Here is a 13,664-nt window from a genome sequence, read left to right as displayed (position 1 = left end):
AACCATCTTTTAGTTGATATTCTGCTTTTTTTAAACTTGGTTTCAAAAATAATTTTCTGCACCAGCACAATATTATACTGTGGGGATAAACAGCCTTTCCGCAGAAGAGAACAATTTTGAATGGAAAAACAGCTTTTCATCAGGACAGCACACAGACACTGGGCCGTTTTTTTTAAACCACTAAGGCTATTAAAACATATAAGAGTATTTAATAAATCCTATGGACAAGATGCCGTTTCTCAGATGTTTTGTTTTAATCACCACATCTACCAACCTCCTGTTGTGCCTGGGTATCCTTTTCCTCAAATATTAACTATCCTTCCAGGGCTCTATAGTCAGCAGCATTTATGACTGCAGATGTGATGAGGAAGCAGTTTCTTCGTAGATGTGATGATGAATTCACATGTATACATTAACCTCTGGACGGAAATTCAGGGCTTGGTGTTACTGGATCACATCTCAAGTCTTGATCTTGATCTGAAGGCCTTGCACGCTTTTTGTCCAGAACGTCTTGCAGGGAGCAGAGGGAAACCTGCCTACTTAAGTTGTTTGTCATAGTTATCAAGGTACAGTTTTTGCAACCGTAAGCAACCTGTAAGCATCCCAACTTATATAGGAAGGTAGGAGCACTTCTTCCTTTGCATGGCCCAGTTAGGTATGTCATCCCAGTATGAGCACTTGGAAAAATCCGATTAACTAAAGTCTCTTCCCTTTTTGTATGTGCACTCTTTGCAGACAGAAGAAAAGTCTGTTGATTTAAAATAAATAAATAAATCTGTGAGCATGTAAGAGTTTGACACTACTTCCATTCTAATACTGACATGCCGTGTGTGTGTGTGTGTGTGTGTGTGTGTGTGTGTGTATACATATACATATACATATACATATACATATACATGTATGTAAGTAAGTATATGTTTTCTTAAGTTTTCGTGGGTACTTACATGTATGGCATTCAGCTTTGTTTGGGTATTTTTCCACGTCATTGTAGTTGTGCTTTTAAAGTTGTAGCAATGTTTCGGCAGAATCTCATCTGCCATCATCAGGCTTCTGTCATCAGCCTGATGATGGCAGATGAGATTCTGCCAAAACGTTGCTACAACTTTAAAAGCACAACTACAATGACAACTCCAAGTCAATCACACTTCTGTGAAATCAAACTGTCCACTTAGGTAGCAACACTGATTGACAATCAAATTCACATGCTGTTGTGCAAATGGAATAGACAACAGGTGGAAAGCAGAGGCAGTTAGCAAGACATCCCCAATAAAGGAGTGGTTCTGCAGGTGGTGACCACAGACCACTTCTCAGTTCCTATGCTTTCTGGCTGATGGTCACTTTTGAATGCTGGCGGTGCTTTCACTTTAGTGGTAGCATGAGACGGAGTCTGCAACCCACACAAGTGGCTCAGGTAGTGCAGCTCATCCAGGATGGCACATCAATGCGAGCTGTGGCAAGGTTTGCTGTGTCTGTCAGCGTAGTGTCCAGAGATTGGAGGCGCTACCAGGAGACAGGCCAGTACATCAGGAGACGTGGAGGAGGCTGTAGCAGGGCAACAACCCAGCATCAGGACCGCTATCTCCGCCTTTGTGCAAGGAGGGACAGGAGGAGCACTGCCAGAGCCCTGCAAAATGACCTCCAGCGGGCCACAAATGTGCATGTGGCTGCTCAAACGGTCAGAAACAGATTCCATGAGGGTGGCATGAGGACCTGACGTCCACAGGTGGGGGCTGTGCAGCCCAACACCGTGCAGGACATTTGGCATTTGCCAGAGAACACCAAGATTGGCAAATTCGCCACTGGCTCCCTGTGCTCTTCACAGATGAAAGCAGGTTCACACTGAGCACGTGACAGATGTGACAGGGTCTGGAGACGCCGTGGAGAACGTTCTGCAGCCTGCAACATCCTCCAGCATGACCGGTTTGGCAGTGGGTCAGTAATGGTGTGGGGTGGCATTTCTTTAGGGGGCCGCACAGCCCTCCAGGTGCTCACCAGAGGTAGCCTGACTGCCATTAGGTACCGAGATGAGATCCTCAGACCCCTTGTGAGACCATATGCTGGTGCAGTTGGCCCTGGGTTCCTCCTAATGCAAGACAATGCTAGACCTCATGTGGCTGGAGTGTGTCAGCAGTTCCTGCAAGACGAAGGCATTGATGCTATGGACTGACCCGCCCGTTCCCCAGACCTGAATCCAATTGAGCACATCTGGGACATCATGCCTTGCTCCATCCACCAATGCCACATTGCACCACATACTGTCCAGGAGTTGGGGGATGCTTTAGTCCAGGTGTGGGAGGAGATCCCTCAGGAGACCATCCACCACCTCATCAGGAGCATGTCCAGCGTTGTAGGGAGGTCCTACAGGCACGTGGAGGCCACACACACTACTGAGCCTCATTTTGACTTGTTTTAAGGACATTACATCAAAGTTGGATCAGCCTAGTGTTTTTTTCCACTTTAATTTTGAGTGTAACTCCAAATCCAGACCTCCAGGGGTTGCTAAACTTGATTTCCACTGATATTTTTTGTGTGATTTTGTTGTCAGCACATTCAACCATGTAATGAACAAAGTATTTAATAAGAATATTTCATTCATTCAGATCGAGGATGTCTTATTTTTGTGTTCCCTTTATTTTTTTGAGCAGTGTATGTATGTATGTATGTATGTATGTATGTATGTATGTATGTGTGTATGTATGTATGTATGTATGTATATATGTATGTATGTATGATATTTAGGTTTCTTCGGGTATTTTCCCACATCTTAATATTTGTGCTTTAAAAGCACAAATATTAAGATGTGGGAAAATACCCGAAGAAACCTAAATACCATACATATAAATACCTGTGAAAACATAACATACATACATATAAACACATACATATAAACACATACATATATATACATCATACATATATTCATACACACACACACACACACACACACACAGAGTACCTCAGTCCTCCTCCTCCCCGCTCTGAGATATATCCCTCTTAAGTCGAGTACCACGTTTTATTTATTTATTTATTGTCAGGCTGATCAGCTAAAGTCAGCTTTTAAAGTCGCGGGTATGTATGTATGTATATTAGGTTTCCTCGGGTATTTTCCCACGTCTTTAAAAGCACAAATATTAAGATGTGGGAAAATACCCGAAGAAACCTAAATACCATACATATAAATACCCGTGAAAACACACACTTCATACATATATTCACACACACACACACACACACGCAGTACCTCAGTCCTCCTCCTCCCCGCCCTGAGATATATCCCTGTGTTGTTATTCCCTTAGTCGAGTCCCACGTTTTATTTATTTATTTTTGGTCAGGCTGATCGGCTAAAGTCAGCTTTTTAAAGTCGCGGATTCGTTCGGGCGGCTTAGAAAACAAATCCAGCCCTCCCCGGCTGCCTGACGTTTGGGCGGCGTCCGCTCGCTGCAAGCGAAGAAGGCGCAGCGCGCACTTCCCAAGCGAGGGAAGGGAAGGAGATGAAGCCGGCGGCGGAAACTTCGCTTCTGAAAAACCCCGTTAACCTCTCGCATCCGCTTGGAAAAGCCAGGGCCGAGCTGCCTGCAAAAAAAAAAAAAAAAATTACGACTGCTACTACTACTGTTCGCGGCTGATGCGCAACCTGCTTTGTTTTCATATTCTTCCTTTTCAGCTTTCCTCAGTCTTGAAGCTGCTTTTCCTTGGCTGAACTTTGCCGGTCAGTGGTCGCCTTCATTATCCCGCTCAACAAGCCGGTGGGCGCCTTAAAAAAGAAAAAGAAAGAAAAAACAAACAAACCCCCCAAACAAAAACAACTTTCCTTCTCTTTCTCGCGCTGCTCTGCACGCGGGCAGCAGAAAGCCAAAGAGACCGGGGGCGGGGAGGGGGCCAAGCGCCGCAATTCCTTTCTCATCCCCCGTTTATTGGTCACCCTCGCCGAACCTGCTTTCCATCTTCGTTCCCTGATTCGGGCGACCTCGTGGGGGGCACCGCGAGACAATCACGGCCGGCCTCTTTCGATTCTCTTCTCTCTCTCTCTCCTCTCCCACCCCCCGTCCCTCCCACCCGCTCGCTCCGGTCACTGTCCTCTGCCTAAAGTTGTGCTCCGCTCCGCTTATCTCCAAAACAGGCATCCGCTGCACGGCGGGACGGGGCGCACCGGAGAGGCGCGCGTGTTTTCCTATAAAAGGCTATCGGGGGCAGCCGATCAGACAGCAGGAGCAGCCCGGCTAGCTGGCCCTGCGGCTCGGCATAAAAGTCAAGTAGGATGCCGACGGCGAAGATTCTGCTGGACGTTTTTTGCTAATTAAAAGGAGGGGGGGAAGAGGAGGAGGAGGAGGAGGAGGCAGACCGGAGGGAAAACTCTAGACAAATTATATTGGAAAGAAAAGAAAAAGAAAAGAAAAGACGGGGGGAGCCTTTGCACTTTTCCTTCCTCTCTCTCTCTCTCTCTCTTTTGCTAATTAAAAGGAGAGGAGGAGGAGGAGGAGGAGGCGGACCGGAGGAAAACTCTTGACAAATTATACTGGAAAGACAAGAAAAAAAAAAAAAGAAACGACGGGGCTGGGGGGGGGGGAAGCCTTTGCACTTTCCTTCCTCTCTCTCTCTCCTTTGCTGACGCGCTGCCATCACTGCAGGGCTGCCGTGCTCCTGACCGTCCTCCTCCTCTCCTCCTCCTCCTCCGCGCCTCCCAGGGCATCTTTTTCCTGCCCGCTTTGCTGATGTGCAGCCCGACTCCAGCGCCCAACCTCGGGAAGAGCGGAAAGCTGGGCGAGCGGCGAGCGGGAGAAGGAGGAGGAGATTCTTCCAAGCGCTTGGATTCCCCCCGGGCAGAAGAGCCGCTGGTAGCGCGGTGCCTCCGCTGCTGCTGCTGCGGCGGCGGCGGCGGGAAGGCAGAAAAAGTTTGCTCGGCCTTTTGACAGAGGGGAAGCCGTTGTTGGAGGGGGGGGGGACGGGACGACCCAGGCGGGCGAGTCGGGCGCCCCTACGCCTCGCAAACTTCCCTCTCCTCGCGGGGGTCGGAGCCCTTTCGCCCTCCACGCGCGCACGCACACACACACGCACACTCTCCCACCCTCGCCCACGCGCGCACGGCAGCCTCCCCGATTCATTTGCATGGGGGGAAGCCCCAGCTCCGGGTCCGATCCCCCTGGAGAAGAGAAGCCACCCCGGCGCGGACGAGACGCTCTCGCTGCCCTTTCTTCCCTACGGCGCCGCGGCTTCCCTCTCCAAGCCGCCCCCCACCCCCCCACCCCGCTCCAGAGCCACACACGTCCGCTCCGCCGCTCCTGGCCCCCCGGCGCCTGTCTGCCTGCCTGCCTTGCCTCCCTCGCCCTCTCTTCTTCCCATCTCTCCGCCGAGGAGCCTTGACCATGTTTTGCTGGAGGATGGCTCTGTGGCTGGCTGGGGTGACCCTCTGGAACAAACTCTGCCGCTCCCGTTGCTCCGGCTTGGATTTCGACTACGTTTACGATTTCAGCCCCCCGGAGGATCAGGCTGAAGCCATAGATTACAAAGATCCTTGCAAAGCCGGTAAGTGCCTTTGGCCCAGGCCGGGATTTCATTCCCCCAGCCCCCAGCCCCCCCCTCGGGGCCGATCGCCCTGACGCCCCTTTACCTCTCCCCAAACCCTCCTCTCCTATCTCTCTTTTTCCTCGGGGCGCTTCCCCCGTTCCAGTGAGGATTTCTCGCTTCCACCTCCCGACCCCTCCCCGTGGTTTGGGAGGGGGACGACGACGTTGTGTGGCTTTAACGGAGGCGAAGGAGGGAAGCTTTCACCTGTTCGCCTTCGCTTGGGAGCCAGGTGAGAAATGCCGGACCCGAGAGGAACCCTTTGGGGAAAAAAAGAAAAGAAAAAAAAAAAAGCCGGGGCAGGCGCACTCAGATTGCGCTGGGACGGGGGGCAGATCTCTCAAGAACCCGTTATCCTGGGATTCCCCCGCTCCCCGACCGACCGACCGACCGACCCAAGCCGGCTCTCTCCACTTTCCCCTCCAACCCCGCATCCTCCCACCCCTTTTTTTGCGCTTGCTTGGTCGCTTCGCTGTCCAAGCCTCGGAGCAAAGAAAAGTCAGCGGGAGCCAGGGGGAAACCTTAACCCCGGTTAGCCCCCCCGCGCTCCCCTTGGCCGCCTTGGAAATGTCATTTCTTCGCGGGGGTTTGTTTGGGGGGGGTGTCGCTCCTCTTCTTTCCATCTCTTTGCGGGGCAAATAACACGCCGCTGATCTGAACCGCTTGCGCTTTAAAGGGGGGGTGGGAGGGATCGGGAAGGAAAACTCGCGCCCCTGTTCGTGAGTTTGAATTCTGCCGTGGGAAGAGCCACCTGGAAAAAACTGGTCTTGTGGCCCTTCCTTCATAAATGAAGAGCAGCTTGGATTGCGTGGGGCAAGGGAAGCCCAGAAGCCCTGAAGGGAGCTATTTATATATTTATTCTTTATTGTTTATGCGGTCGTAAATTGAACTGGGTTGTTCCCCAGGCTAAGCCTTGGAAAAGTCTTTTAACTACCATACTTAATGGTGGAAGTGTCACTCAAGCTTTGTTTCAAGACAGTTGGGTAGAACTTTATTTATTTATTTATTTATTTTGATTTGTCAATCGCTTACGAGATAAAAGGGGTAAGTATATACATAGTTACGAATACATGAAATGGGTACATATAAGAAAAATAAAAAGAAACAATAGGAACAGGGACGGTTAGGCACGTTGGTGCGCTTATGCACGCCTTGTGGACAATTAGAGGCCCATTGGCTATTCTAGCAATAAGAGATGCCCTGGACACTGTGCACTGACTGAATGTAGCCTATGGATATGATTTGATGTTGGTGTCTATGTATTAACACAGGAAAAAATGTCCCAGCATTCTTACCAAATGAAAAAACAACAATGCGTATGAGCAATGGCAGGTTGTGGATATTGTTCTGTTATCCCCATAACTGGTATCCAATAATATTGTGCTAGGTCGGCGCCAACTTTTGTCAGAAAGAAGCAAATCTTCACTCTTGAACCTTGCAATGGGGAAATGGGTAGGCAACGCTTAACGCCAGCAGGTGTTTACACACTTGGTAGGGAAGGCAGTTAGATCTTGGGAAGGTGTCCTTCAACCCACCACACTGGATGTTGTGGAAACTGATAGAACTGCAATCTAAGGACTTCAGGCTGGGGAAGATTTAGAAGATGCCTCAAGAGAAGGGAAAACACCAGACTTCCTTATCCAGATCGGTGCTGCTGGATAGGGGAGCACCTGCCTTTTAGATAAGGCCTCGACTTGAATGAGGTTTCTATTTTGTTTTGTTTTGTTTTAAGCCTTTTCTCAGGCTTTCAGCTGTTACAAAAAGCAGGTTTTCAGATTTTCAAAGTTCAAGGAAGAGGCTAATTCTGCCATTTCAGGTACGTTGTTAATTTCTCTTAAAAAGAAAAAAAAAACCCTCCTCCTGAGACAAGATAATATATCTAGTTGTTGAATTACTGAGTCCTTGGTATTCTCTGACCTTGGCTATTTGTTTGTAGATATTCAATTAGGTAACCTCATCAGTGCTGATAACGTTACCCAGTCTGCTAATGAAAAGTCTGCAAACAAACAACCAAGCTACCCCCCCAGAAGATGTTATATTGAGAGACTGGTGAATCTTGGAAAAAATATCCAGGAACAATCCACCCTCTTATTAATTGATAGCTGCGACTTCATATTGAACAACATTGTTATATGTATTTATTCATGTATGTTTTCGTTATTATATAAAAGTCACCCAAGAAACAATCTTTTTCCAGTCCAGTTCTGTCTACGTTTATTCCAAAGATTTCTGTTGAGCTCTGTTACTCCCAGGTAAAATATACATAGAATATCAATTTTGCACTAGCATTTATTTCAGGGTCTACTGAGTGATAAGATCTAAAATAAAATTCAATTATGGTTTATTTATTGCGAGTGTAACTGGAATAATTGAGGGGAAAAGTTAGTTAATTATAGACCTTATCATGGTTGCTCACACATGGCCAGATATTTAGACTGGATTTGGCCTTTTTGTCCACTTGCCAGATCCTTCCCAAGAACCTGGAATAGGCAGATGTTGTTTAATAATATGAAGGCATCTTTGCAGAATTAAGCTGTTCCAAGTAAAGGTTAGAATCATCCCATGGTGATAGTGCCAGTGGTTTTCAGGTAGTGGTCCAGTTGAGATTGTACCCAAACAGCCTATTACCAAGAGTACTATTTTTGTTTTCTTCTGCCACACTAATTCTACTTCTATTTGTAGTCTTTATATTTTCTGTTTTTCCTCCAGTTCTTTTTCTTCTATTTTGATATTTCCAGGTACTGCAATGTCTACTAGTATTCCAGGGTGTTTTGTCTTTCCTGTCAACAATTTTTAAGTCTGAGGTGTTGTATCGCAATTGCTGGCTGGTCTGTTTGAATTCTAAAGTCACAGAGCACTTTAATTTGTTTTTTTTTTAATTACTTTGTCTCTTCTGTGGTCCCACCAGGTCTTGCTTGCTGGTGAATGGTATTTCTTGCAGATATTCCAATGTGCAAGTGTTGCTATTTGGTCTTTCTCTTGATTGTGATCAACCTGTATGATATTTTTGCAGTAGTTTATTAGGTACTCCACTGTTTCTTCAACTTTTTTGCAGTGGCGCCAAAAACGCTGTTTTCTCAGTTCCGGCTGGTTTATACATTTGTTCTTAATGCTTGGAATTGGATCCTGCATCGCTTTCTTCAACTTTCCTGCTCTTAGACATTTACAGGTCTTGTTATCTGCTTTGTCTGCTAGGTTTTTTTTTTTTATGTACTGGCTACTTTGCCTTCCAATGTCTCCTTTCTGTTCTTCGTTTGATCTTTCTTGTAGGCCAGTTTGGTCTCCTTGTTATTCAGTAAACCTTCGTGGTATACAGTACTAGCTTCACTGCATCTTCTTTGGTGTCCTTCAGATATTTTTCCATGCTCTATTTTCTTCTTGCAAGTACATTGTTTGATGTTCTTGCAAAATTCCATGTCCACCTGTGTTGCTAGATAAAGACAACCTCTCAACTTCTCTTTTCTTTCATCTGGCATGCTGATCTTATTTTCCAATCTGCTCTTTCCATTTTGCTGATGAATTTTTGGCTTTTTTGGGTTGTTGTTTTCCATCCAAGTTCTTCAGTTATAACTGCAGCTATGCTGTACATGGGTTAATTTGTTTATTGCGGTGAGCTCATGCTTACCTTCAGTACTACAGTACTAACATCTTTTAATACTTGTGCTAGCTGGGTTTTTTTTGTAAAAAGCTTCAAAGCAGGCAACATTATTCTTTCATTTTTGTGGTGTTATAGATACTCAGTTATTCTTCATTTCAGTTCCTCTATTTTCAGTCAGAAGACTTTGTTCTTTCTGAGGAGAAAACAGAGGAAAGGGGCCTGGTTTGCTAATGAAAATGGTTCAATATCTTTCTGGCTTCCTTTATTGCTAATTTCCCTGGTTTGCCTCTACAGTCTGAGCTTCTACTGGCAAGGTATCAGTTACCTTGATAGATCTTTGCAGTTCTTCCAATTCTGCTCCTGTGAATACTTTATATTATAAATCAATTTTGATCTGCTATTTTCTGTTTTGTTATTTCTGATTTTGGATGTTGCTATTTCCAGATTTGATGAGTTCTTTTCAGATACTCTTTTCTCACTGAACTTGATTTGTAATAGCAAATCATTATTTCTTTATTTTCAATCTGTACATTTGCAAAGGGTGAACGTTTTTTCTTCTTCTAGCAGTCCTGCAGCTTCTGGCCCTGGTTGTTCTGCAATCCTTTGGTCACCAGATATCCAGGAAGTCCCAACGCTTGGCACCTAGTCTTTGTTGGTCTGGGCAATGACTAATCTGGTATAAGTTTCTCTAAATTGTTTATGAGACACACATTCTTTGTCTGGCTCCCCTGATGAGGCCTGTCCAGTGTAGTTGAATCTTCTCTGGCAAAGCTGGCCTCTTCCTCAGAGCATACAAGTCCCATAGCCATTTCATTGGGACTGTATTATGGTTGGTCACACAGTCAGCCAGATATTTAGACTGCCGCTGCATTTTTATCCGCCTATCCCAAGGGCACGTGATAGGCAAATGTTGTTTGACAGTGTTATAAGTATTATTATAGATTATATAAGCTTTCAAAGTAAAGCTGCCTTTTGCAATTGAGTGAAGGTTATTTGGTCTTCAAGTGGGGCTCGAGATGTTTTGGAATTGCACCAAGGGCACCTATTACAATTGCTAGTTCTTTTGCTTTTTTTCATCCTACTTCTATTTTAGGTCTTTATATTTTGTTATCTTCTCCAGTTCTTTCTCTTCAATTCTGCTGTCTCCAAGTACTTTCTTATTCAACAGTTATTTATTTATTTTATTTATTTATTTGATTTGCCAATTGTTTACAAGATAATAAGTATAAGTGTATACATAGTTGTGAATACATGAAATGGGTACATATAAGAAAAATAAAAGAAGAATAAGAGAAACAATAGGACAGGGACGGTAGGCACGTTGCAGTTGTTAGGTGGCAGGTGTTTTTTCTATTTGAATTCTAAAGTCTAGAGCACTTTAGTTTCTTCCTTTTCTGTTGCTTTGCATATTTTGTGTTCCATCGGTTTTTGTTTGCAGGCAACTAATATTTCTCGTACATGTTCCAATACATTATCCCTGCCTTGTTTTTATTGTTATTGTTTATAACCAGTTAGTGCTGTCTTCTTAAAGCAACTAACTAGGTGGCCCATGCTCATGGCTTTATGTCAGTGTTAATTTTTCATGACTGCCTGGATTGGTCTTTGTAGCTTTTTGGCAAGCTTTTCAAAAAGCATTGGCCATTTGCTTATTTCTTAGGAATTAGGAAAGTGACTGGTTCAAGGTCATTCAATTGGCTTTGTGCCTAAGGTGGGGCAAAGGTGGTTTCTACCCTCTTACATTAATTGCTGAACCAGACTGGCTTTGTGTAAACATTAGACCCAAAAAAGAATTAAATTCTGGCTTTTCACTATGGAGAAGGTTCAGTGGGAGATGGAAACTAATTCCTTCAAATGAGCATTTCTTCTAAGAACCAGAGGCCAAGAACTCAGATGCTTCTTTGAAGGAGTCAATCTGGAGAGAAGGCGTCAGTGTATCTCCCAGAGGAATTGCTAGCATCTTTCTTTTGAAAAACCAACACCTGGCTAACTTTCCTTGTAGCAAGGATTTCTTTTAACGATCTTCATTTCCGAGGTGGGTAAAAGGAGGACCCAAATTGTTGGGGGCAATATGCTGACCTTGTAAACTGCTTAGAGAGGGGCTGTAAAGCACTATAAAGCGGTATATAAGTCTAAGTGCTATTACTATTTAATAAATCAGTTTATGGAACTTAGAGAAAAAAAATTAGATGACTTTAGAGTAGATATTATTTTGATGTACAATAAAATGGATACAAAACTTACCTTCTGTTCTGTGAATAGTACTTTATATTATTAATTTACATACTGTATTTGACTATAGGAAGTGTATCTGGTTATTAGCTATTTAAAATGACCATGTCCACCTACTGTAATATTTTTCCATATCCCTTAAATTAACTTTTGTTAGCAATTGGTTAATATATCAAAAGGGACATCATTGTTTTTCCAGATCTTAGTGAAACATCTGTTGGTTTGCAAGACATATGTTTTAGATTTATATGCTCTTTAAGTGACTTGAGTAAATTAATACAGCATCCATTTAATCCTACTCAGTAGCTTTCCTGGCACCAGGAATGGGGTCACGGTTTATTACATCTAAATGGCATACCTTTGTAGTTTGCATGTGATGTATGTACCATATTATTTTGAAAGAGCTGTTACATGCGATCTGGACTCATGTAGACAGTTGGAATTTAAAACAAGTGCTTAAATTTTGCTATTACACTTAATTTATATTATTTCTCTTTTCCTTGAGATGTAGTTCAGCCAAAGTTGGTGTTCATGTGTTGGCCACAATCTTTTAATTATTTATTCTTTAGCAACAAATGGGATTAAATGGTTTGTGGTCTAAATTGTGATGGGTATACTCCAAACTCAGTGGTTTGAGGCCTGGCCCTGGTAGATGTTTTTGGTTCCTTTTAGTCATTTTTATTTACACAGTTGACAGTACAAAATGTTATTAACAATAATTCTAATTATGTGTTTGTACATGTTTACAGGTGCGTACATGTGTACATGTCTACAGATGTGTGTACATACGTACATACATACATAATGTAGGTGTGTGTGTGTTTGTGTATACATGTATGCCATCTATGTTTAAATTGCAAATACTCTTTACTTGATTGGTAACAAAACAATCATGTTTCAGTTATAAATTGTTTTTTATTTATTTATTTTTATTTATTTATTTGATTTGTCAAATAAGATAAGATAAGATAAATTTATTGTCATTGTACTCAGAACCTGAGAACAACGAAATAAGGTGCTCTTTCACAATATACAACTAAACAACACCAAAAGACATATACAAATAACAATGTAAAACAAATTAAAACAATTAACAGTTAAAAACTATAAAACCAAGATATATATATGTTAAGACCACCAGATTCATAACTCTGCATTTAACCTGATCACAGCACTTGGGTAAAAACTATGTTTAAATCTACTTGTCCTAGCTTTCATGCTTACAATATAATAGAAATAAGAATAAACATAAGTATAAATACATGAAATAGGTACGAATAATTGGGGACAATAGGACAGGGATGGTAGGCACGATTGAGCACTTATGCACGCCCCTTACAGACTTCTTAGGAATGGGGTGAGTGAGGTCAATAGAGATTAGTTTGAGGGTAAAGGAGTGGGGGTTTGAGCAGGTGACAACAGAATCAGGTAGTGAGTTCCAGGCATTGACCACTCTGTTGCTGAAATCGTACTCCCTGCAATCAAGTTTGGAGTGGTTTACATTGAGTTTATGTCTGTTGTGTACTCTTGTGTTGTTGTGGTTACAGCTGAAATGTTCATTAACTGGTAAGACATTGAAACATAATTTTATGTACTATGCTTAAGTTCAATCTACGTGCTTTAAATATCACAGTCATTTTTACCATCTTTCAAGCTTCTGAACAGTCTTTAGCAGGACTACTAAGTACCAAAGTTCTTCCCAATTAGTTTTTTGTGCTTCAGTTTGGCAGTTTCTCCCCTTTTACTTAGTCAGACACAAGTTTCATTGCTACCAGTACAGTTTATTTTTAAATAAAATATGCTTAGGTTTGTAACCCAGTATGGTAATTGCATAAAGCTATATTCAGGGGTAAATTAAATTATATTCAGTTGCATTTATTCCCAGGAAGGATGCTTGTGGTTGTGGCTAATTTGCAGTTCTTATTTACACTTAACTGGTAGCAAATCCCTTTAACTATAGTAAGGCTAATCTTGTGTATACTATTAAATGTGAGTACAGACTTCTATTCTAAATATTTTCTTTAATGGTCAACAGGCACTGAAATGCTCATTCATAAAGTAAGCGGCTCTGAACTTTAGATGGCTGAATGATAGCGATAAACTTACGTTATTTGTGACATTTAAAAAATATTGTGATATCATATTTCTTCTAGTATTTTGGACAGAATAAATGGCATATATAAGCAAATGTATATTATTTATAATACCAGTAAACGTTAGGCGTTCAGTTGCTTGGAGTTTAGGAATTCATGAGTGATTCTGATGGATTGTGAAA

The 13,664-nt window shown here is 43.1% G+C and overlaps 1 protein-coding gene across 1 annotated transcript in view; it reads left to right on the top strand.

Moving 5' to 3' along the window:
• Positions 1 to 5,024: 5,024 nt before the first annotated feature.
• TLL1 (tolloid like 1) overlaps positions 5,025 to 13,664 on the top strand; it is a 143,616-nt gene continuing 134,976 nt past the window's right edge. The window contains exon 1 of the mRNA XM_026676585.2: positions 5,025 to 5,523. Coding sequence (XP_026532370.2) covers positions 5,364 to 5,523 — 160 coding nt within the window. The 5' untranslated portion in view covers positions 5,025 to 5,363. The remainder of the gene's footprint in view (positions 5,524 to 13,664) is intronic.

Source organism: Notechis scutatus, chromosome 4 (genome assembly GCF_049901735.1).
Source record: "Notechis scutatus isolate UNSWTSFEM ecotype Mainland chromosome 4, rNotScu1.2, whole genome shotgun sequence".
Lineage (NCBI taxonomy): Eukaryota > Metazoa > Chordata > Lepidosauria > Squamata > Elapidae > Notechis > Notechis scutatus.
This window is presented reverse-complemented; position numbering and strand designations above follow the sequence as displayed.